Consider the following 26,105-nt stretch of genomic DNA (forward strand, 5'->3'; position numbering starts at 1 on the left):
CAGGCAGAGCTCTGTGAGTTCTAGGCCAGCCTGCTCTACAAAGCAAGTCCAGGACAGCCAAGGCTACACAGAGAAACCCTGTCTCAGACAGACAGACAGACAGACAGACAGACAGATAGATAGATAGATAGATAGACAGATAGATTGACAGATAGATAGACAGACAGACAGACAGACAGACAGATAGATAGGCAGATAGATACGTACTCTCTGAAGCTGCAGTTTGTAACAATCTGTTGGGCACCAACAAAAAGCGAACACATTGAGTTTCCCCAAAGCATCTCAAACTTTAAGAAGATCTGCAGATCCTAAGTGACAAGCTTGGTGTGCCTGTAATCTCAGACAGACTTACATGTACAGCTCTCCCAGGGACTTGTGAACGGGAAGGAGGCAAGAGACATCCTGGATGATGACCTTCCCGGCAGCCTTAATGGGTCGATTGCCAGTGTCTGATCCTTCCCGCTTACTTTTCCACCTCCTTGATTTCTGGGGGAGACGACAAGATGTGACTAATGGTGACTTGGGAGAGTGGAAACCCACAGTTGCAGAGTACATAATATTTGGGTCATTGGTAATTTGCAGAGACTTTAAATTACATCATGCCCACAATTACATGAATCAGCATCTGTAGGAAATAAAAGGATAACAAATGGTACAGAGCTCTCGATCCAAGACCCTAAGAGGAAAACAAGCACCTACTACAGGACTATTTACGTTCTGCAGGTGCTCAAAAATAGACACCAGGAAGCCAGAATTAATTAATTAATTAATTAATTTGTAAAATAGCAGGTAAAGAAGTTAGTAAAGATCCCCCAAAAATGGGGATGGAGGGCTTTAAGGTGTTCAGTACTAGGCTCAAAGTTCTTGCCTGGAATGATTCAAAGTTTTTTCTTCTTCTTAGACAGTTTCAATGGGGTTTGTTGGTATTTTAATTCAGACACGACAGTGTGGCCTCTGCAGACGTTAATGTATGAAGACACAGAAACTTGGTAGCACAAGAACTGCCTTGTTTTTGTAGCAGGCCAGAATTATTTCTAAAAGTGATCATTTCTGAAGGTCAAAGATACTTAGTTGGGGAAATTGGGCATAGAGACAGGAGACCATGGACATGTGTTTCAGCTCCCAGAGCTGTCCCAGGGAGAGGCATCTGCTCATGCGGAACGAGAACTGTCCTGGGAAACAGAAAGTAACGGAGAGTGGCCCCATCTGTCTTCAAAATGACAGCCAATCATGGGAGCAACATCCGATTTTATTTCCAAAAGTTGAAAAGGAGGCCACCAAAGTCACTCGGCTAAGCAAGGGAGCAGCACACTTATTAACAAGGGAGGCATAAGGAGCAGCTAAAAGGGGCTTGCACTTCGACACGACACCAGGAAACTAAGGTACGGGTGTTCTGGCTCAATATGGCCCTAGGCAGCCTAACCCTAGTTACACATTTGCTGTGGATTTAGTCTCATACACATCAATCTTTCTTTATTATCGGTAACCTGTGGCTAATGCTGAGTTCTGTTATCCAGTCTCATGAGGTCACTAAGGTACCATGACAAGACATGGATGCAAACTGTATAAACTTAAAACTGCAACCATTGCTGTAAACATATGTAAGTGGTCAGGAACCATCACCTTTCCCATTACCCAACAGTCACTTTTCCACTAGTGACTTTTGTATAACCACTCTTTCATGAATCTATGTCTAAAATCCAGGCATTTCTGGCTACTGATGTCCCAACCAATGTCCCAAGTGTCCACTGTATTCACTTCCCATACCAATCAATATGTCTTGGGACCTAGTAAATGCCGGCCACCTGGCTTCCAGGTAGGCAGGTGAGGTAGATTAGCTGAGACATCTATAAATTGCTTATCATAATCTATCACTATTGATTGGGATCCATTTGATCACAGCTGTTACTATTTGTTTCTTCTTGAGTCTTCAAAGAGGGGTGTGTGTGATGACCTGTTATTAGGGGGGAGAATTCAGTCTCCTACATGCCATGATCTCTTAAAGAACAACTGTGCCCACACTCCAGAACCACTATCTTTTTATCTAATTGGGGTCCCCTAGAGGAAGGAGCTGCAGCCAGGCAGTGTTAATGGAGACAAGACAGGAGCGTTCAATGCCATGACAGGGTGTAGGGCCACCTAGCACATGGCTGTCCTGCAGAGCAGCACAAAATGCTTACGTAGCCAGAAACTGGACGTCCACAGGTCCTCGACAACTGACTACTTCAAATGAGATTTAGAATGCTGTATTTAAAAAAGAAATTCTCAGTATGTGAGCTAGTTCAGTGGTGGTGATACCATGACAACCTGAGTTTGATCCCCAGAACCCATTTAGTGGAAAGGAGAACTGGCCCCCACAGGTCCTCTGACATCGCATGTGGCACGTTTTCTCATGTGTACATGTGTACACATACACATGAAATGTAAAAAGCTTCCCTTTTAATTTGAATGCCCAAAAGATGCCATCCGTAAGGGAACAGGATCCATTTAGTGTATCTTCTGGGTCGGACAGAAGGCTTCTAAAACACTGTGAACATGAAGTCACTGCGGCTCCGTACTCCAAAAAAAACAAAAACAAAAAAAACAAAAAACAGCCAACTAAACAAACAAACAAACAAAAAACCCAGTAAGAGTTGCTCGAACGGTTTAGCAACTCATAAAAGCTCATTCGATTATACAATTGAAACAAATGGAGGCCTTGTGAAGGGTGGATGGGGCCTGCTGGTTTCTAGAGAACACTCAAAGCCACGCTTTCCTGACTTTGAAAGCAAACCTAACAAAAGTGTATTACCAATTATGTGAAGGGCCCAAGTGCCAGGAGCAGCTCATTTGCAAGGAGACTAGCTACTTGGCAACGGAGAATGGAACAAGTCCAAGCATCCCAATATTTGACTTAGGATTTAAAGCCTTTCCTGTTGTTCTTAACTCATGTGACTCCTTGCTTGGACTGTTCATGCTGAGCTGGGAGGCACCTCCCTGCAGCTCCGAGGACTAGAGGCATAGCCTCCATTTTGTAAATGGAGATGGGAACCTTATACAAGGTCATGGTATGAAACTGAAGTTTGAGTAGGCCCATCAAGCTACTGTGCTTGTGTGTGTGTGGAGGTCAGAGGTCAACAGCAGGTGTCTTCCTCAATTATACCATTTGGGGGGGGGGGTGGAGTCCCTCACAGAACCTGGAGTCACAGACTGGGCTAGACCGGCTGACCACCAGCCTGTCTCTGCCCACTACCAGTGCTAGGGCTACAGACACCGGCCTGGTCACTGTACCTGGCTTTTACATTGGTGCTAGGGATCAGAACACAGGTCCTCATGCTTCTGTGGCAAGTACTTTACCAACTAAGCCATATACCCAGCTCCAGATCAGCCCATTTTTGCTAACTTGCTTTACATCAACCAAAATTAATCAAAATGAAGTCCTAACTAAGCTCTCAGGAAAATGTGTAAATAGTTTGGTCTGTCTTTAAGCAGATCAGTTTCAGTACATAAGGAGATTGACATTTGATTCTATTGATACTGACCCTAAAATATCCTTCGGTAATTAATTTCCTGTTACTTTTTGCTCAAGCATCGTGAGTGCATTTCTGCTAACCCAGGGTAGTTTGCTGAAGGCCTGGTTTTGTCCTTAACTTCTTGCAGGTACTATAGAAGTCTCTGTTGTTTGCACAGCTGTTAAGTAACAGCACCAGGATTCCTCTTGGGGATCTCTAGTTTTAAGAGAAGAGTAACACAGTTTTCCCTGAGGCAAGCCAGATTCAGACAAGAATGTTGGGTTTCAATCTGGGCTTGAGAACGTGCCTCATGTATGTATGTGCCTGTGCATGTATATGATCTTTTGTGAGTTTATTAGGATTAGGCACACAGAAGAAAACCCAGAGTCCAAAGAGATGTCTTAAGACTCTTCTCCCATTTGCAGACTTGGGCTACAGATCAGTAGAAACAAATAGATGTGAGCTGCCAATTCCTGGAAAACAGAAAGGCAGTGGTCTTCAGAAAATTCTGCAATTATCCCTCACTGAATTATGGGAATTGGTCTGTATTTCCTGGGACTTCATGAGACAACGAGTTTCTAGGAGTTTCCATCTGATCTGTATTGGGTGTCTACAAAATGACTGTAGAACCTCACAGCTGCCTCAGCCTGCAATAGAACGAGGTTCCCCAACATAAGGTCACCCTAATTTTAGCTGCCACCGGAGATAAAATTCAAAGCACAAAAACACTAATGTTTTTGCTTCTATGGGTTTTTTCTTTGCTTGTTTTGATTTAGCAGAGAATAACTGTAAAACGCTGCTCAAAATCCTGCAGGGGCAAAATGGTGGTGGCTGTTCTTTTGTTTGTTTTAGTTTTGTAGGGTGCCAGTTCTAATGTCTCCCCTTCAGGTTACAGGGATCATTCAGTGTGCCTCCAGATGGCCAAGTCTAGAAATTCAAACACAACAAAGCTGCCTAAATGAAGACTTGATAAACCTATAAACAGATGTTAGCTGGGGCCTTAGGTCCTGGCTGCTCCCTGATGAGAAGACAGTTTTTTCAGGGATTTTCCTATAACTTTAGGTAATAAGAAACATTCCTACCCCAAATCATCTGCTTCCCCTAAACCTAACTTTCTCCTTAATACCTTGCAAGTACTTGAGGGCTCTCTGCCATCTGTAGAGCTGTCAAGTAGCATCACTGGGTTTCTCTTGAGATTCTCTGCTTGTAGAGAACACAGACATCCAAGGCTAAAGTACAGTTATTCAGGTCAGGGAAGGGCACCACAGTCTAAAACTCTGCCCCTGGCTGTCCTACACTGCTTCAGTCCTGTCCTGATAGGTCTCAAGGTAGATTCCTTTCTGTACAGCAATATGGGAGGCAAGGACTCTCTGCCTTTCTGGCCTTCATCAACAGACAATGCCCTTCGTCACAGATGTATGAGAGGAGACTGAGGGAGAGACGAAGCGAGGCAGACAGGGTATTTCACGATGAGCTCTGGGATGCTCCTGAGAACATCCTGGGAGGTTGTGGAGGATGGCAAAGAGGACAGGGCAGGAGGGGCCGGATGGAGGGAGCACTAAATGACAACCACTAGCCAGCTCGTGACTGCGCCACTACTGTTACTGCTACAACAGGAGGCAACATCGATGCCAGTAAATGGGTTAAATGTAAAAACAGCCCAAGAATAAGCCACCAACTGCTTCGCAGCAACCCCATCAACAATGCATAATCAGCAGAGTGGGCAGGAAGTCAAATGAGCTCCTATTTAAAGAGCGGTGGAAACGGGCTTCTGGAAACCAGTGGAACTCAGCAAGTGAGCCAGATGGAAGCAGCTTTCTGAGGAAAAGAGGCCACACTGGTGGCTCTACCTGCAAGCTGTTCAACAGTGGTTCTCCCTACTCCAGGCTCCTGGTTTCAACTGGTTTTTATAAGAAAAGGGTATTGATCTGTTGTTCTAAACATTCTTTATAGCAAACAAAATTAATACAAGATCTCAAGGCTACATTGAGGACGCCTTGGCACTACTGAAACATGAAGGGGGCGGGAGAGGAAGACAGAAGAGGGGAGATGGCCAATAGGAATGAATAGGAAAGGGAGGAAGGAACACAGGATGTCCATAGCAAATTTTAGTGTGAATGCAAAATACCAATGGAAAGAAGAAAAATTTGTTCCAGAAAATACCCAAAGGATAAAGCCAGCTCATGTAGCATGCCAGTGAAGCAAATAGGTACTTCCTTCTCTGAATCAGACCGAGACTATAAAAACAGACTAAATGGCAAAAGTCTCTTCTATCTTCCTCTGCTCCCCCCATGCCAACGGGAGGTTTTTGAAAGCTCCATGCAATTTGCAGAAGTGTTCCAGGTGGGAAGCCATTTGATCAGGGTCCCTTCCAAGACTCCAGTAGTGAGTTTCATTTGCAAAGAAGCCCATTAAGTGTTTACCCTTAAGTGTTTACCCATTTGAAATATCATGACTGGCAAGGAGGTGCCTGCTTCCCCAGGGGGGAAAATTTATTGTTGCTGGTCCTGAACACCAGCCAGCCTGTCATTCAGGTTCCTCAAAGCCAGGCAGGTGGCACTTTATTCTTGGGCCTTTGGTAGAGACAGGATTAGTCAAGGAGAGCATTTGCACAGCGCACAGTACCGGGAAGTCGTTAATTGCTTGTATGGACCAACGTCGCCGGGCAGAGCGAGGAGACATCTGTGCGTGAAAACGTTACACCCAGGAAGAGGAAGAAAAACACCAAGAAAATTAAAAGGGAAAAATATAGAATAAAATGAAAGTTTCCCCCACATCTGATGGAGTTAAGAGATATATGTGCTGCAAAATGGCAACTGGGAGGGGACTGAGAAGGATGAACCTATGCACAGCAGTGCCTGTGCCCCTCCCCTCCCCCAGCCCACCTGCCTCTAGCCCAGCTTCAGTTGTATTGCTCTTTAGTCACTGTCCAGGATACAAGGAGGCTGATGTCAACACAGCTCTGACAAAGGATCCCTGAGGAAGGTATGAGGGACTCTGATGGGGCTAAGGTCCCGCTGCAAGGAGAAACAAGTAAAGCGCTCTCTTTCTCCTCACAGGTGTGAAGAACACAGCAGAGCACAGTGCTATTCCTGCCAGGCTCAGTCCCCAGCATGGCTGGGGAGGCACTGAATTTCTCAGCACTGAGGCTGCAAAACTATGTTCTCAAGAATGCCAGGGGAGAGAGGAGCTAAGCTGAGGAGGAGCACTCTCTGGTCACCCTCTAGCCTGGAGGGTCTGGTGTGGGGCAGGCAGTACACCACACTGACCATGGATATTCACTTAAAGACCTCTCCAGTTACTTACATCAGAGCTATTTTAATAACATAAACCGAAGCAGAGATGAGAGGCTACAAAATCTGAAAAAAAAAAAAAAAAAAAAAAAAAAAAAAATGCCTGCCAGCCAATGCTCCATATTATAAGAAGTTCCAGAATAAACACTATTTCTTTAGCTGGTAATCATTGGCCTGTTTGCCAAATATGCCCTTGTGACTATCTGTGCTTTCCAACCTATATGAGACTTGACAGGTCTTTAGGTCGATCACACTTAAGTTTTTAGAAGCAAACCTTGTAATTTCATCTAGAGAACACTGGGTGAATGTAAATTCAACCTAAGTGGGGCAGATTAAAAACACAAGAGACAAAAACCACAGCCTCCAGGCAGCTGCAGGAGGCTCTACAATCTCACTGTAACTCTTCATTGCTAGGCCTCAATGCAGGCCCATCTTAGTCCTCTACCTCCCTCACTTAGTGCTCTCAGGGGCTGAGATCTAAGAGGATATAAAAGTACACAGGAGAAAAATGTGGACACACAAAATTCCAGTTAGCTGGAAACATTTCCAGACCAGAAGTAATAAAATAAAAGCATTTCTCCCTGAAGAGAAAACAGTCCTCAAGAATTATTGACCTCTGAATGGAGGACCAGGGTCCCTGTGGAAGAGAGCATGGGGGCTTCCATTTCTTTAGTTGCTCTGCTCTATTTAAACAGGATAATGCATGAACAAGCCTCAGAGAGAGATAAGGTTATTTCAAATTCATCATAAAACAACTGACATTTGTTTTCAGCACCTTAAATACATGGAACCACGTGGGACTTTTAGATCACAGTGGCCAAATATAAACAAGTACCCACAGTTCCCCTCCATGATTATTATATGCTGTTCTTTAAAGTGTCTCCTCCTGCCCCCCAGGATTCCTGAAGGTCTTAGTGTTCTGCTTCTTGACTTGGCTGCATGATAATTCTCTACACTATACATCTATGACCAGCTAACTCTACTGTGCATGTGGTATAGATCAGCACAAAGGTTTCCTGCTGCACTGTGATTTAAAAAAAAAAAAAGTGTTCCCTATTTTATTTGGTTGCTATGTAAAATAAACCTTAAAGCCTACCTTCTATGTCAGAGCAGACTCCGCAGCCACTTCCTGTGAAGAAGCAGCGCCCTCGGAACTGCTCCACCCTGAAATCTCACAGTCCTCCCTAACTGATGGGATGACCAGCCCGTGTTGTCTTGGTGCCTCTTCAGGAACACAGTGTTGGTGGTGAAAGTGGCCAGACCACTGTACCCACGAATGCTGGCATCACTGATGGCCCAGTCTTGGAACCACAGGCACTCTGACTACAGGTGGGCTTTTATGAGCACAAGGTCAAATATGTAGGTCAGTCTATTGCAGCCAATCAAATTGTAAGCATAAGTGGTAGCACATGACATGAATCAAAGGGGCAATCAGGATTGTCTCTAACTCAGGGATCTCTTCAAACTGTCCTGATACTAAGTAAAACCCTCATTTACCTAACTGTAAGTTTGCATGGCTCTTATGCCAACTAAATGCACCAACCCAGTTAACAGCTGCCTTTCAGAAAAAGGGAGAAAGAAACTAATTTTTGGTTTTGGTTTTTGAGACAGGGTTTCTCTGTATATCCTTGGCTGTCTTCAAACTCACTCTGTAGCCCAAGCTGGCATTGAATTCACAGAGATCTACCTGCCTCTGCCTCCTGAGTGCTGAGATTAAAGGCACGAGCTGCCACCACCGCCCAGCTAGAAACTAATGTTTTTTAATACAAATGACTTAAGGGAGATACAGGTTTGTGGATGCTTGACGGAGGTCTGTGACAGCCTGAGGAACAGAAATCCCTCAGGGAGATGAGGAGAGGGAGTGTCAGGAGCTGAAGGTAGGCACAAAGGCAGCTAGAACCATATTCATGTTTGGCTAGATGGCTTTGCCCAAGATTAGTCTAGCTCCAAATACCAGCTGCTGCCCCTGATTTCAGCCACGTAAACCCTGAGACTAGCCTCAGTCAGCGCTGGTCAGCCATCAGTGGGAGCTGGAGGTAGACTCCATTGCCACACATGTGAAGACAATTGCAACACTTGATAGAAAAACTACTTTTTTACGTTAAATGATTCCATTTTTAAGGCAGACCTTAATTACTGACAGTTGTTATTACCGTTTTATGGGAAACTATTTTTTAATTTAGCAGTGTTCAGTCTGCATGTACACCTACATGCCAGAAGAGGGCATTGTGAACCACCATGTGGTTGCTGGGAATTGAACTCAGGACCTTTGGAAGAGCAGCCAGTGCCTTAATTGCTGAGCCATCTTACCAGCCCCCTTGAAGGATTTTTTGTTTTTAAAGATTTGTTTTATTTATTATGTATACAATGTTCTGCCTGCCAGAAGAGGGGGCATCAGATCTCATTATAGATGGTTGTGAGCCACCATGTGGTTGCTAGGAATTGAACACAGGACCTTTAAGAAGAGAAGCCAGTGTTCTTAACCTCTGAGCCATCTCTCCAGCCCCCCTTGAAGGATTCTTAAGGACCGAGTTTGGGCAGTAGGTCAGCAGAAACACCGACTGTTTATACTGTCAGTGTTGATATGAGGCTATCAGCCTGACAACACAGAGAGACCTCCAGGCATTCCCTGGTTCTGTGGGTTCCTGCCAGCTCAACAATAAGTACTTTAGGGTCATTGCATTTCTTAAGAACACCAGAAAATCTGGGCATGGTGGCCCACACCTTTAATCCCAGCACTCAGGAAGCAGAGGCAGGTGGATCACTATGAGTTCCAAGCCAACCCAAACAAGGTTACATAGTGAAACCCTATCTTAAAAAAAGGGGGGGGGGGGCAAGTTCAGGTAATTCTTGTACTAGCTGTTCCATTCAAATGAGACTTTAAGGGTAGGCTTAAGGAGAAATGGAAAATCTTCTAGGGATCAACTTTACACCCACAACTACAAAGTTCCAACTCCAAGATCTCCAGAGGAAGCAACTCTCAGTGTGTTGACAGGCACAGGGGCATCATGGGAAGCCAAAAGTTAAATTCTTCTACCTGAAATAGGGAACCAGTTCCACTCACGGGGCTTACCAGGGCAGGTTTTCAGTGGGGAGTGAAGTATAGTCTTCATAGTGTAAGAACTAACCTTCCACCCCATCATTAACAGTGGTTCAAACCAACACAATGCAATGGAGCCATGGCCTTTTTTTGAAAGGGAAAGACTACCAAAGGACCGCTGATTTAACTACTGTGCGTGGCACACAAGGGACAGGAAACCGGGAACCCAGAAGGGGTAAGGATCCGAGGCAATGGCGCAGACACGTACCCGTTCCTTGTAGTAGAAGGAGCTGATGGAGACCTGCTCTTTCTCGCTGCGAGTTGGGCTCCCACTGTACAAACGCAGGTTCCCAGGGGCCTCAGTGCGAATCTTCATTGGTGCAATCAAGCCCGTGTGATAAGCAGATAGGGCTGACAGAGACCTGTGGTTGAAGAGAATTATCCACATGGGCTGTTTCCTCTGCACCAAGTGTACTCTTAGCACTTGATGACACTGGGAACATGGCCGTGGGAAGAGGAGGAATCCGGACAAAGAAACAAAACCAGTGAAAACTTGCAGAGCTGAAAACTGCAGACTCTTCCCTGACTGTCCGTTCAGAAAATTCAGAGGACTTTTCAAACCATCAGACCTTAGCGGCTTTAGAGACAAGGCTAACCTACAAAACCCTAATGTGTTTTTGATACTAGGAATAATCATTTGAGGGCCACAAGATGGCTCAGCTGATAAAAACACATGTGTGCACACACACATACACACACAAATAAATGCAAAGATCATTTGAAAATTCAGGGCAGTCTGAAAAATTGAGGCGAGCCCTGTCTCAAAAACAAAAAGTTTAATGACTTAGGAACAAATATAATGAAAAAATATGTACTGAAAAAACAAAATATTTCTAAGAGTCATTAAAGCGGATACATAACAATGGAAAGACGTACCATACCAGGAAATGACAAAATTCTACACTGTTAAAACATCAGATTTCTCTCAACTGATAAACAGAGTCAGTGTAATTCCAATCAAAACATGAGCAGTCATTGTAGAAACTAACAAGCTGATGAAGTTTTATAGAGGTGCAAAGGGCTAGGACAGCCAACCAAAAACTACAAAGGATAACCTCTGAGAACTTAGACCTCCAAATTTCGAGACTTACCATAGAAGGTTACATTCTGAGTAATGAGACATGGGGAGAAGCGAATAGATAAAAAGAATAACCAGGAGCTGGGCGTGTGGTGGCACACGCCTGTGCTCCCAGTGCTAAGGAAGGCAGAAGTAGGCAGGTCCCTATGAGTTCAAGGCCAGACTGGTTTACAAAGTGAGTCCAGGACAGCCAAGGTATACAGAGAAACCCTGTCTTAAAAAAAAAAAAAAAAAAAAAAAAAAAAAGGAATAACAGAATAACAGACAACCAATTTTCATCCACAAAGGAAATCAGGCTGCATAAAACAAATGTTCACCCGTACTCCACATCATAAACACCAAAGAGACCGAAATGGACCAATGACCTTAAACAAGGAATTTACAAACTCTCAGAAAAAGATGGAGAAGGGCATTTTTGTGACCTTGACGTAGATTGAGGTTTCTTTTTTCTTTTCTTTTTGATACAATACAAAAATCACTAACCATAAAATTAAAAAAATGATGAATTAGACAATATCGAAATTGAAAACCATGTTCACTGAATATGATTAAGGAGGGAGGAAAAACCAGCCATAGATTAGGAAGGAGTCAATGCATATATCCAGCAAAAGATGTGCAATCAAAACAGATAGCTTCCACAAGTAAGTAACGCACTGCATATACTTGAACAGGCACATCATCCAAGGAGATGCCCAAATGGTCAATACGCACACAAAAGCTGCTCTCATCATTAGTCATCATCATGGGAATGCAAATTAAAGCAACAAGACAAGATGTCCCACCCGCCACAGTGACAGACGTCCAACAGAGAGGCAAGACAGAGAGAGGGTGTCCAGTAATCATTCCTCTGAACCTTCGCTGAGAGGACAAGATGCCCTCGCCACTGGGCAAAAACTTTCTCAAAGTTAAACACGTGCCTATCCTATGACTCTACCCACTCTTTGGGCCAAGAAATTAGTATATCTATGAGGGGAAAAGGCTTGTATATTTTGTTTTACTCTTAACAGCCCTGAGCAGGAAATGATCCAAGTACCCATCAACAAGAGAGTGAATCAGCCTGTGGTATGTCCGTACCATGATTATTGATCCACGCAGCCACTCAAATCAAGTTCAGTAACATTAAGTTGAATGAAGTAAGCCAGACACAAAACAGCTCATGCTGCATGACTCTAACTCAATGAAGTTTAAAAATAGACAAAACTAAAACAGGGTGACAGACGTCAGGACAGTGGCTTCCCCTGGGGCTTGGCAAAGGGACCAAGAGCTTTTACAGGTCAGGACAGGGTCTTGCTCTGCGTGCTGGCCTCTGAGCACTCAACTTCAGGCTTGCACACTGCCGATTCTACCTCACTGAAAGACCGCTAGCTGGAAAATGTCCCCATTATAACATGGGCTCCCAAGTCAAGAACAAGCTCATGGTTTCCCTCCAAGAGTAAGCGTCAGGGCCCCCGGGAATTTAACCTCAGTTCTTATGCATTGATGCTCACCTGCTTGCACTAGTGCTGAACCTGGCAACCCCCCTCCCAAGCAATGGTGTCCACTCACATGTGGTATTCAATCCTTTCTTTTAAAAAATGTATTATATTTTTTTCGGGGAGGAGGGTCACAAGCCACCGCATCTATGTGGAGATCAGATGACGAGTTAAGGGAATGGATTCTCTCCTTCTACCTTGTGGGTCCCTGGGATCACACTCAGATCACCAGACTTTGTGGCAAGTGCCTTTACCCACCGAGTCATCTTGCCGACCTGGTAGGCAGCCCTTGCGGCATACAACACTGTGTTTCTAGCTTTACAAGTTACCTTGGTCATCAGACCAAAGAACCACAAGTCTACTGTACACTGAAGTCTCAGCAGCAAACTGCCTGTACACTGTCACTGTTGTTATGGGGACCAATGATTTAACTTTCCTGGCAACTAAAGATCTTCCTAGGTGACTGCTAAAAAAAATAAAATAAAATGGTTTAGTTAAATTGTCCACAGTCAAAGAATCAATGGGCCAAAATGGAGACTCAGGTAATTTGGCTATGAAGTTTACAGCCTATCTGAAAAGCTTGTCCATCAGAAAAGCTTACAAATAGTGGTGAGGCTGAGACCCTGCTCTGCTGTAGCAGTGGCTCTCCCAGCACATGGAGAAAGAGACAGGGCTTTGGGATTTTAATTTAAAACTTTAGTGTTTTTCCAACACACAGCTTTAAAAATTACACATCCTGATTTTAGAAGTGGCCTATTAGTGTTGTTTGACTATAGATGATATTTATAATTTCAGATTAATATTAAATAATAAAATTACGTAGAAATTTAGCAATGGGAGTAAAACAGATTTTTTAAAAATTCCCCCTTTTCCCTCCTAGTCTCAGGAATGGGGCCCAGGCCTTTGTATATGCTCTGCTTACATCCCAGCCCAAATTTGCCTTCACAGCTGCTTTCATCAAGCTGTCTTCCAAATGCTTTGAGATTAACTATACAGTAGAAATGAGTTAATGAACCCCAGTCTTTTTTTTAAGATTTATTATTTATACAGTACTCTGCCTGCATGTGTGCATACACACCAAAAGAAGGCACCAGATCTCATTATAGATGGTTATAAGCCACCACATGGTTGCTGGGAATTGAACTCGGAACCTCTGGAAAAACAGACAGTGTTCTTAACCACTGAGTCATCTCTCCAGCCTGAACCTCAGTCTTTGAAGAAGGGATCTTATAAGAAAAATTTAAGACCCAAACTAAACTTTGCAAAGAGAAGCCCAGAGGTGCAAAGGAAGACTCACCTAGGAGTGGGCTCTGTTGGAGAAACTGCTCGATGCATGGTCATGGGCCTTGTGAAGTACACCAGGTAACCTGAAAGATAAGACACGTGAGCATGGGCTGTCAGTGAGCTGGACAGGAGAACTCCATGGCAGGACTGGGTAATCTTCTTGTTCCTTCAGACAGGGTCTCATAAGGTAAGCCTCCAGCCTCAGCATTCGAAGTACTGGGATTAAAGCATGAGCCTCCATGCCTGGATTAGTAACTGTAATATATATATACTAGTAGCACTAGGGGTTGAATGTGGGCACAAACTAAGTATTCTTACCATCAGACAGGCAGTCTTTTTTCTCTATTTCAGAAAACCTAAGGCACATCCCCATAAATGGCCAAGGCTTGTGACTATACTGATCTTTAAAAGGAACAAAGATGAAAGTCTATAAGATCCAGGAGAGGTGAAAGAATTGGAGGTCTAAGTAGATACAAATTTACAAATTCAGGGTCATCAGGACTGAAACAGTTAAGACTTCAATTGTGTCAAACATTCCTTTTTACAAAGATTTATTTTACTTATGTGTATGTGTCTCTCTCTGTATACACTATTGTGTGTCCAGGTGCCTGTGAGTTGCTGGACATGGCAATAGGAACTGAACCTGATGGTGCTCTGTATGGCTGCACCATCTCTAGAACCCTTGTAGCCATCCTTAGGCTATGTTCACAGATACCAACTTAGCATTGTTTTGAGTTCTTGAAAAGTTAAAAACAAACATTTTCTGATAATTATGCAGAATATAAGCGTTTCTTAGCTACATCCTTTCAGAGTTAAGAGTTAGAACAACAAAGAAACCAACCTGCTCCACAGAACCTGGCCCCAGAGGTCCTAGGAAAGGGAATATTGGCATCCTGGTAGGAGCCGTAGGCAGTGGTCACTCGTGCAAATGTTGGTAACGGTGGTGTCACAGAGTTTGGGAGTGCAAATGGGTTGCTGGAAGCACTGTCCTCTTGGTTCTGAAAGCAAAAATAAGCACACTAGAACCCACAGCCCAGTGTTGGGTTGGATTATAACACAATGGTGCAGCACCACAAAGGGAACCAGGGTCTCGGGGGTTAGAAGCACAAGACACTAAAGCGCGAGTTGGCTCAACAAGTCCACGGTTCCCACCACAAATGACTCAAGGCACGAGACGAGCTGGCGCAGGCAAGGCTCCAAACAGCTCTGGTTGCGTTTCACTTTCTGCAGGGAAGTGTCCTTTAGGATCTGGAAAAGAGCCAAACACCATCAGGGAGAGAATCATATGTCCATATGTTTCCTGCTTGACTTTATTCCACGAAGTGCCTGGAAGAATGATGACACTGGGAGGCCGGCACACGGCCAGGCCTGAGGCTGCTGCTGGTTCCCACAGGGGCTCAAGGGAACCAGCCTTTGACAGAAGAGAACAACTTTCCTCAGCCTTAGACAGAAGAGAACAACTACTCTTTCCTTCTAGTAAGTTCTACAGTTTTGCTTCCACCTGTTTGAAATCTCATCATTTTGGAAACACCATCACTGTTCTGAGGAGAAAACTGTTTGGAGTGATATAAGCCAGGGCAAAGACTTCAGCAAAAGTTATAATGTATATTTTTATCAGCTAAAACAGTGACCCCTGACATTTTAAGGTACACGCTAGGGATATGAACTGACATTCAATATGCTAGGCCCAGGAACTGGACCCCTGAAGTCACCGCCTACACGGAGCACAGAATATGTGCCACCTTCAAACTCACAGTTGCAGCAAGTATAAAACTCACAACTGCACAGAAGGCTTGATACATAAAATAAAAAGTGTAAAATATCTCATTTTGAGGGTTGACTCGGTCTCATGTAGCCCAGACTGGCTTCAAACTTGCTTTGTAGCTGAAGGTGACCTTGAACTCCTAGCCCTCCTGCCTCCCACTCTAGGTGCCTGGGTTACAGAACTGTACTGCCTGGTTCATTTTCACTAAGTATATGTTGACATGATAACATTATTTTAGCTGGGCTGGGTTAAATAAAAGTACTATTAAAAGTAATTTATCTTGAAATTATTTTACATACACATCTGCTTCTGAACCCACAGGAATCATTTTCTGAGATTTTTAAATTACTATACATATGTTTTTTCTAATTATCATATACCTTTTGGCTTCAAAATACATATTGTCTGGAAGCAAGATATATTCTTTCTAGACAAGTGAAACTGCCTTGCAGAGTTCTTAACCTCGGACTAATGACAAAGCTCTGAATTCACAAACTTTACTTGTAGTTCATGTATTTTCATGCAGTATTTATAAAATCCTTCATGTCCAATACTTGTAAAAGTTTTCTAACAAAAAGTCAACAGGTTTTATTAGATTTTCAAAAAAAACACAACAAAAACAGGGTAAGAACCCTTGCCCTACAATATCTGAGGTCAAGGCCAGCCTTGTCTACAGAGAAAGTTCCAGGACAGCCAGGGCTACACAGAGAAACCCTGTCTCAAAAACAAAAAAAAAGAAACAAGAGAAAGAACTCCTGGCCTACTGCTGTCTACACCAAGTGGGAGGCCTGGAGAGCAGCTATGCAGCAAATGCCACAGCATACGGGGAACAGAGCACTTTTAGATCTTACTGCTCCAGGTTTGTGCTCAGCCTCACCAACGCCTCTGTTAAAGCCTTACCTTCAGCAGCTTGGCCTTCACAGCAGACGTGATGGTGGTGGGGTTAGTGAACTGGAAAGAAGGAGCGGCATTGTTGGGGTACTGTGCTGGGAAGGTCACCAGCATCTTGACTCGGTGGTTGCTACAGTGCACGGACACTGTGCAGCTCCGGTCTGCAGCGTCCATCTGCGAGACACAAGTGCAAGGCACGTTGGAGACAAACGCTTTTCAGATGCAGAGGCATTATTTTTATTTGCAGTTCTGAGCCTCAAACCCAGGGCCTTGAGCAGGCAAGACAAGCACTCTACCCACAAGCCACACCCTCAGCAAGATACAAATGAATTTTAACACAAATGCTAGAGTTCCTAGTAACTGAGAAAATAAATAAATAAAGTACCTATAAAAACTAATGAGTTTGAAAGATAATTCACTTTAAGAACAGACTTTTAAGTTTTAGTACTCATTAAAATAAATTCATATATATATTATTTTTAAATTTTATGAATATGGATATATCTGTGCGCCAACTATGTGCCTGGTGCCTTCAGAGGGCAGAAGAGGGCACTGGATTCCATGTAACTGGAGTTACAGAAGGTTGTGAGCCATCATGTATGTGCTGGAATAGAACTCAGAACCTCAGAACAGCAAGTGCTCTTAACCACAGCTCTCTCTCCAGCCCCAAACTCAGAATACTTTATCTCTAAAAAAGCAACTCAAAATTGCAATGTTGACTAAAACTTGTATACTTACTTTGTGATGAGAAAAAATAAAGCAAGAAGTTTAAAGCTGTAACCTTAGCCAACTTAAGAACTCCTGAGAAAATGTATAGACAAAAAAAAACTAGTGACCATTAGGTGTGGGGGTAGGGGGGCAGGCAATGAAGAGTAACTGCTAACAGGTACAGATGTTCTTTTTAAAGACTTTGTAGCCAGGCATGGTGGCACACACCTTTAATCTCAGCTCTGGAAGGCAGAGGCAGGCAGATCTCTGTGAGTTCCAGGCCAGCCTGGTCTGCAAAGTGAGTCCAGGACACCCAGGGCTCTGTTACACAGAGAAACCTTGTCTCAAAAAAACCAGAAAAGACTTTCTATTTCTCTGTACGAGTGCATGCCACCTGCTTGCCGTGCCCACGAAGGCCAGAGGAAGGTGTCAGATCCCCTGACCTAGACAGTTGAAAGCTGCCGTGTGAGTGCTAAGAATCAAACCTGTGTCCTCTGAAAGAGCAACCAGCATTCCTAATCTCTGATCCATCTCTACAGCTGCATAAAGACGGCTTTGTGTTTGTGGTGTTTGGTTTTGGTTTGTTTGTTTGAGACAGGGTCTTACTACATATCCCAGGCTGACCTTGAACTCGGGATCTTCCCTGACTACAGAAGTATGCCACTATGCACTTTGCTGTTTAGAGATGTACTGGTTTGACTCACATGTTTGAATGCTTGGCAGCAGGGAGTGGCTCTATTAGGAAGTGTGGCTTTGCTGGAGGAGGCGTGGCCTTGCTGGAGAAGGTGTGTCATTGTGGAGGTGGGCTTTGAGGTCTCAGAAGCTCAAGTCAGTTCTTCACCTGCTGTCTGATATAGAGCTCTCCTTCTCCAGCCCCATGTCTGCCTGCATACTGCCATGTTTTCCACCATAATGGACTAAACCTCTGAACTGTAAGCCAGCCCCAATTAAATGTTTTCCTCTTTAAGAGTTGCGATGGTCATGGTATCTCTTCACAGCAACAGAAGCCCTAACTAAGACACAGAGGTCTTTTGTTTGGGAGGGGTTTGTTTTTGGTTTTGGAGGGGAGGGAGTGATGGGAAGGTTCTGGAATTAGACAGTGATGAAAGCTGCACAACTTCCAAGTCAAAATCTCTTTCTAAACCCAGACCACTGCTATTCTCAACTAGGACAACAGCAGCATAGGCTATGCTGATGCAGACAGGCAACTAAAGTAGCCTTTAGCCCTGCTAATTTCCAATGTAGCCAACTAGAGAAAGCAACAGATGTAAACTACTGTGAAGAGAACCTAATCTAAGGGAAAGCCAAAAACTCCAGCCACAGAACTAAATTCAATTAAATTCAAATATTCAAATATTATATTGTCCCACCAAACAACTGCTGGCCTTTGAAGTCATTTTTGTACCTTGTGTCTCAGTTTCCTCATCCGTAATGTACGGTAACACTACATGCTACAAAACAGCTTAAAAGACCAAACAAATCATAGCACTGAAGTACATGCCTGTTCAACAGTGAAATAACTCTATAACTCTAAAGAAAAATTTAACAAAGCCTTAAAATCATTTCTAGGAGTGATACTTAGTTCTCTCAAACAAAGAATTTTGAAATCTGCGCACACACACACACACACAAACACACACTGACTAATTGTTCCACGTGGAGAGCCAGGCCAATCCAAGGCTTCTCAGAGGTCCTGATGAAATGACAGAAGAAAAGTTTTGTATTTTTGCCCAGGGGGCAGACTTGACAAGGTCTAGTCTGGGCCTGGGGCCTGAGCATTGAATGAGCTAAGATTTTGGCTCCCGGGACCTTGGCTTTTCCCCCTGAAGAGGCTGGGGTTATCAATCCCAAGGCCACTGTGTGGTCAGTCTGTGATGTGCTTGCATTCCCTTTGCGCAATGCTGCTTTATTAGCATCTTGCTGACTTTGTGCCACTGTGTGACAGCTTCTGCCGACTTCACCCCAGGGGCCCCCTGGAAACAGTGTGTAAGATGCTGTACTTCTTAATAAGTTTGCTTAGCATAAGACCTAGCTTGTGAAAAACCAGACCCCAGATTTATGTCTTCTTTAGCATCTCATTTCCTGGCTTCCTTAGGACCTATTAAGACCCTGTCACTGAAGAACAACCTGCTGGTCCAGGTCTGTTCCAAGTACTAAGTGAAGCAAGAGGCTTCGGTCACCATCTTACTCTGAATTTGCATTAGAGGAAACTAGCTCACAAAGGAGGGTAAGACAGCACCATACAAAGACAGCACCATACAATAACATGGAGACTTAAAAGATATTTGGCTCCAAATTCAGCTTTGCCATTAACCTCCCCCATAATCCTGTCAATCATAAGCCTCCCCAGAGCAAACACGATCACACAGTGAAGTAAGGGGCTGAAGAGATGCTAAGGAGACGCTATGCTGTATGAACTTCAGGAAATGTCCTGCATTTGTGAAACATCTATTTCTTTTGAAAACTTAGGAATTAAAAAAAAAAAAAAAAAAAAAGCCTGGAGCTAGACAGATGGCTCAGCAGTTAAGCATGCTTCCTGTTCTTCCACAGGGCCAAAGTTCAGTTCCCAGCACCTGTGTTAGGCAGCTCACAGCTGCCTCTAACTCCAGCTCCGACACACCAGTTGCCCGTACTCCACACATTCAAACCTCAAGCATGCAGCCCAGAGCATTACTCTGACTTACCTCCACATTGACATTCCGGATTTGTACATTGATCAAGGAGAATTCCTGCTGCAGGGTCTGAGGCAGGCCTAGCTGGTCTGATTTCCTCTCTTCCAGCAAACTGCTGGGAGGATCTTCCTTTACGGCTACCAGGAGAGACAGGCAATATTGGAAATGTTTTAGAAAATGAGTCCGTTCTGGGGTATCTGCCATGTAACTCCAGAAAACAAAGTGGAGCCCCTCACCTAGGATGTCAGTTACATTACCATCTTCCTCTCCGTGGCTTGAGCTGGGCTGGTGATCTGTGTCTTGAGTGTGCAGGGCCTTCTCTGGTTCCGGAAGAAGAGACATGCTCTCAATGAACTCATCGACACTGTCTAGTATGTCATTGGCACAGAGCTGAAAGCAAGGGCAGGGGATGGTGGAGACCGTGTGTCAGGTTGAAGTGCTTGCCCAACGTGCCTAAGACCCTGAGCTGGACTGACGGCGGCACCAAAGCCAAACCAAAGCAAACATGGAAACAAAGATGAAGGGCTAGAGAAGTGAGGAAATGGTCAGGCTAAAGAGCTCTGGCTTAAAATGTCAATCATAAAGATCAGAGATGTGTCAGCTAAGACCTGCTATAATCAAAATAGTTTTCCCATCACCAACATTCCTTGGTTAAATAAAAAGGAGAATAGACTCTACTACAATCTAGACATTTTCCACTATGATCAGAGTAAAAACACTGGGGAAAAAATCAACTTAAATTCCAAGTCTTAATGGAATTATTCAGCTAATAAAATACCATAATGCCAAGCATTTGAACCAAATGGTATGTTCTGGAAAAAAAAATATTTAAAAGGTGATAAGATAATGGGACTAAACCAAAATGCTGAGGTGAGTTTAGACTAAGCAGGGCTGCAAATTTCACCCAGCATTTCCCATCAGTCATGGGGAGGCTGGTGTGAGAAACGCTGTTGAGTATGAAACACTAGTGAGCCACATTTCTCACCATCAGGCCGCTCAATCTTTGGATGAGAAGATGCCCCTGACAGCGCAGGTGCTACTTCCACTTAAGCAAGAAACAAATGCTCATGTATGCACGCACCGGAAGGAGCTGCATAGAGAAGGTGCCGATGCATGAGGGGCTCTGGACATCTGCAGCGCAAAGGGCCGGCTTCTTAAGCCATTGAAAAGAGAAAAAAGCGAGAGGCTAAGCCATTTTCTCAGCTTGGCACCCATCCTGTCTCATAGTGGGACAAGAGGAAAAAATAATCTTTATCCTTAAAGTGCAGAATACTGGGGCTGGAGAGATGGCTCAGTGGTTAAGAGCACTATCTGCTCTTCCAAAGGACCTGGGGTCAATTCCCAGCACCCACATGGCAGCTCACAACTGTCTGTAACTCCAGTTCCAAGTGTCTGACACCCTCATACAAATGCACATAAAATAAAATTAAATACATTTAAAAAAAAAAAAAGTGCAGAATACTTTGGTTCTTAAAGACCCCCAAGCCAGTGTGGCATACACTAGCCATCAGCCCACCTCAGGCAGATGTTAAATGTCAGAATATATTCTCTAATTTCTTATCTTTTGGTTAAATTTCTAGTGTATCCACTTAGTATTTCTGGATAATAGCATTGAATACATACCCTCTGCATTTGGTAATCCACCCGCCACATTCTCAAGGTCTGATCCCGGGACCATGTGACCAGTTGGTAGTCCTTGGACCCTAGAAACCATTAAAGGAAAATCCTAAACAAAAATCCTCTGAGCCAATACTGATAGTGTCACAGAAGCCAGAGACTGCAAACCAGACCAATGGCTCATTGCAACGAACATTTGCAAGTATGTGTGGGCAGAAGGGTATACCGTGGGACATACTGGGACACACTACAGCTTCCACGATGAGAGGTTTTCAGTGCTTTGCTTTGCTTTGTTTGTTTACTGTCTATCATTTGTTTATTGTTTGCTAGTGTTTTCTCGGACAGGAGGTTGCAAGGGCTGGTGGAAAAAAAACCAGCAAACAAATATAATAAAATACTGGTGCTAAGTAGCATGAAAAATAACACCAGAGACTGATAAGGGAGCTGTTTTTAGCTAGGACTCCCTAGGGAAGTCCCAGGAGAGCAGAAATGTAAACGAGGTGAAATAATAATTAATAAATTAGGAGAAAAAGAGTGATGCTAAGACCCAAGGTCATCTACGCTTTTACCCCTGCAAATGTGTTCCCAAGGAGCTATTATAAATAAAGATTTTCTGTAAAAATAAAAATGCTTTCTATGTATATATCATGATATCTCACTGTTTAAAATATTTTTTTATTTTGGTAAAGTAATACATCTCTTTATAAAGTAAATAATCAACCTTTTAATCCTCTTACTTAGCTGAATCATATTTTTAGATACCGGCTTTAATCAAAGGGGATGACTCAAAGTTTAGGTGCCTCATGAAACAGCTTATAAAGATGAGGATACCTCGGGTGACTACAGAGCACCCCAATTCCCTCATTTCATGGATGAGTAAACTGAGGCAACAGACAACATGATCTGTATAAGGTACTGAGATAAGTGGGCTTTGGCCAAGGGTGAGTTCTCTCCTTCACTATCCCTTCTGTCACCACCTTAAACCAACCATCATCTCCCGGTGTTTCAGTATCTCCTGAGGCACACCTAACCAGAGCAACCTTTCTGAATCACTGTTGAGTGCCACCATGCAGTCTCAAGTTCATGATCTTCATGCTTTGACCCTACAGCTCTCCCTTTCACACACCACTGGCTTTGAGGGAAAAGCATGCGTAAGCATCTACCTGCGCCTTTTGTTGGAGGTTGGTCTAATGCTAATCACTGGTCCTCAAGATCTGGTTTCTGCCTGCCGGATACACCCATCCTTGTTTGTATAAACCTGCCTAAGACATACCTGATTGGTTGATTAAACAGCCTATACCTGGGCAGGGAAGAACAGGGTAGGTGTGGCTAGGGTCCCCATGCTTTTGAGGAGAATCACGGGATAGACAGGAGGAGAAAAAGAGGAATGCCACGATGGGTTAGCCTGCAGAAGAAACCATGTGGGCCTGAAGAAAGGACTCCAATAATGGCGTAAAGAGGCCCAGATGAAGAATACAAGCAAGTACTATGGAACTATGTATGGACGGTAGACCAGATGAGGATTAAGGTGGATGGCATTGGATAGGGGCTGGGAGATCGATGGTGAGGTTATTGAGTCAGTGTAAGGAAGATATCTGCCTGGCCCAAGGTAAATAAGGCAATTCTAAATCTAACAGGTGTCTGTGCCTTATTATTTGTGATGGCCATTAAACAATACCACTGTGATAATCGTGGAGCAAATAATAAATAATATATATCTCAACACCTTTTTTTTTTTTAATTTACTACAACAACCTTCCATGCCATCCCCACTCATTCGCAGGGGCCTTGCTCTACTGACTTCCTTTCTTGCCTCTTCCTGCCTTCACCAACTGCCCATTCCACTCCTTGTCTTGGAATAACAAATAAAGCTCCTGCTGCCTCACTTATACTATCTAGGTATTTGGCTTCTAGCCTCAGCCTGCTTTGGAATTTCTCTCTTAATGATCAAACAGCTTTTGTTCAGTTGAATGTATTTTTTTTCCTCACTGTCCATTGTGATCCTTCAGCAATGCCCCATTTCAAATCATCCTTTAGCTTAGTTACCACATCCTGATCCTTTTCCCACAGTGAAAACCAAACCAAAACCTAAGGCGGTCCAGTAAGAACTGACTGAGGAGACATGGTAGTAAAAATATGCCAGAGCAACCTTTGGTCAGGAAGAAGGTCAAATTTAACAATACATTCAGAATGATTAAATTTATGAAAGGTTCAGAAAACAGACAAGTCTAAACCAGCTTTAGGAATTCATAGATTGGTAGTGAGCACCAGGGGCATGGTTCAGTAGCAAGTGTAAGGTCCTAGGTTTGCTCTCCACTACCAACCAATCAATAAATAAACAGACAAAAGAGAAGTAAGAGAGAAGAGAAGGAGTTTGGGAAGAAAACTGCTATTGGTTTGTTGGGTTTTGTTGTTATTTGGGGGGTATTGTTGGAGGGGAGTCTCTGGTTTTTTGTTTGTTTGTTTTTGAGACAAGGTTTCTTGTGTAGTCCTGGCTATCCTGGAACTAGCACTGTTGACTAGGCTGGTCTGGAACTTAAGAGATCCTCCTGCCTCTTCCTCCTGAGTGCTGGGATTAAAGATGTGTGGCACCACACCTGGTGAAAATTGCTATTGTTAGGGCCTGTCTCTGGAAGGTTCTAGAGTTTTTGGCCCTTGAAATGATTCACCAGAAAACCCTCTTGACCTCTTACTGGAGCAGATCTCTTCCAAGTTGGAGAAATTCAATGGAAGCTGGAGAAGAGGTCTAGGGACAGGGAAACACTATGTACTCCCTTTAGCCACCTACGGTTAAACACAGCTCTTACTGCCCTCTGCTTCCGAGAGCCGGCACTGTAGCCTCCTCACTGTGCCACACGACTGGTACAGCTGTCCACCAGGGCACAGAGGAAAACCAGACAACCACCTTCTCACTCACCTTCCTTCTGTCTCCTCCACTGGAACTCCAGGACCACGTCATCATGCCCTACAAAGGTGTGAACTGGAGTATTCAAGTCGAAAACATTCCATAGGAGCAGGCTGTTCTCCCTCCGCAGCTGGGGGACCATCACAGTCACTAACCCGTTGCTGAAAGGCTACAGTTGAGAACAGAAAACTGTGATTACTCCACGGAGAATCAGCCAAGAGCAAAGCTGGAATTGTTCCTAACTGAAATACAGGACATGATGGACACCAGGCATGGTGGCTCAGGCCTATAATGCTAGCACTGAGGAAACAAAGACAGGATTGCCAGAAAGTTTGAGGCTACCCTGGTCTACATATCAAATTCCAAGCCAGCCCAGCTACGGCTACACAGAATCTATGTTTTTGTTATCGTTGCTGCTTTTTGTTTGTTTTTTAAGACAGGGTTTCTCCACTCTATAGGAACTCACTCTATAGACCATGCTGGTCTCAAACTCAAAGATCTGTCTGACAAGTGCTAGGATTAAAGGTGTGTGCCACCACCACTCGGCTAAGATCCTGTCTTAAAAAAAAAAAAAAATTATGAAAGGCTCAGACTCATCTGGGGAAATTTTTCTCAAGAGCTGTCTACCACATATACCGTTCTCTATGCTAACAGAATGGAACACAGCAAATAACAAATAAGCCTGGGCCAAATGCTTGGACAACTCTGAAGATTCTACAGTAAATAAATGGCTCTTTCCAGTCCACGTACTACCTGCTCTCCCTGAGCTCCTGCTCAGGGATGCATACGCAAGGCTCACTGGGAAAATCTGCAGAAAGACCAACTGAACACCATCCACATGAAGCTTTGCCTTCCCACTGCCTCAGTGAGACACTGCCTCAAAGAAAAGTGAGCAACCCCAGGACAGCTGTTTGACTTAGCAAAACCGGGCCCACAGGGGAGCTGAGGGGCCCATTTGGCTTATAACTAGACTCTGTTATTTAAGGAAAAAACAGTTACACAAGAGCACTTATTTATCTTCCCTTCTCCTCCTGATAACACTTCCCAACTTTCATGTTTATTTTTTAAAGCAAACATGAATCCAGAGATGCCAGCTCCTTAGAACACTGTCTCATTTCTTGGCAAGTAATCCCAGACGCAAAAACAACATAATGTCCAATTATCTTCTTTGCTCCAGTGTCCCAGGGTGACAGCCCTAATGCATAAACGTAGCTTTGTTCATCCCTGTGCTTGCTTTCAAAGTGACATTAAAGGAGACACACTTATCTCTGACTCACAGCTATCAATGTGGCCATGGAAAAACAGTTGGAGGTGGATAACAGGCTCTGTGTAGCATTCTGTGATTTACAAAGCACATTCATATACATTATTTCAAGTGGAAGGCAGATTGTGGTATTCCAAATGCCACAGAATTGTCCACTTTAGAATGGCAAATATTATCACGATAATAAAAGTGAGGGGCAGGGCTGGACTGGACAGCAGCAATTAAGAGATCCTGGTGCTCTTCAGAGAAGCCAAGTTCCATTCCCAGCACCCGTGTCAGCAGGCTCATTACTGTGTGTAATTCCCACTCCAGAGGCTGCAACACTCTCTTCTGGCCTCTGTGGGCACCAACATGCACATGGTACATACTCACACACACAGAGATAAACGCACAGACACACACACAGATAAACACACACACACACACACACACACACACACACACACACACACAAATAAATACAAATCCTTTAAAAAATTTACAGGGCAGAGTGAAAAGTATCCTTCAACTTTACAAATGAAGAAATTACTGCTTAAAATAAAGTATCTTTTCCAAGGCCACAAAC

General features: G+C 43.8%; 1 protein-coding gene across 1 annotated transcript in view; it reads right to left on the minus strand.

Moving 5' to 3' along the window:
* The window catches only part of Wdr59 (WD repeat domain 59), a 71,030-nt gene that overhangs the window by 15,430 nt on the left and 29,495 nt on the right, over window positions 1-26,105 (minus strand). The window contains exons 10-20 of the mRNA XM_055621065.1: window positions 24,289-24,445; window positions 21,378-21,457; window positions 20,012-20,144; window positions 19,767-19,891; window positions 16,384-16,548; window positions 14,871-14,966; window positions 14,560-14,716; window positions 13,732-13,801; window positions 10,093-10,246; window positions 6,117-6,173; window positions 353-486 (exon numbers count right to left, since the gene is read on the minus strand). Of these exons, the coding sequence (XP_055477040.1) occupies window positions 353-486; window positions 6,117-6,173; window positions 10,093-10,246; window positions 13,732-13,801; window positions 14,560-14,716; window positions 14,871-14,966; window positions 16,384-16,548; window positions 19,767-19,891; window positions 20,012-20,144; window positions 21,378-21,457; window positions 24,289-24,445 (1,328 nt within the window). The remainder of the gene's footprint in view (window positions 1-352; window positions 487-6,116; window positions 6,174-10,092; window positions 10,247-13,731; window positions 13,802-14,559; window positions 14,717-14,870; window positions 14,967-16,383; window positions 16,549-19,766; window positions 19,892-20,011; window positions 20,145-21,377; window positions 21,458-24,288; window positions 24,446-26,105) is intronic.

The sequence above is a fragment of the Psammomys obesus genome, unplaced genomic scaffold (genome assembly GCF_907164565.1).
Source record: "Psammomys obesus unplaced genomic scaffold, mPsaObe1.curated_primary_1811, whole genome shotgun sequence".
In the NCBI taxonomy this organism is placed as follows: domain Eukaryota; kingdom Metazoa; phylum Chordata; class Mammalia; order Rodentia; family Muridae; genus Psammomys; species Psammomys obesus.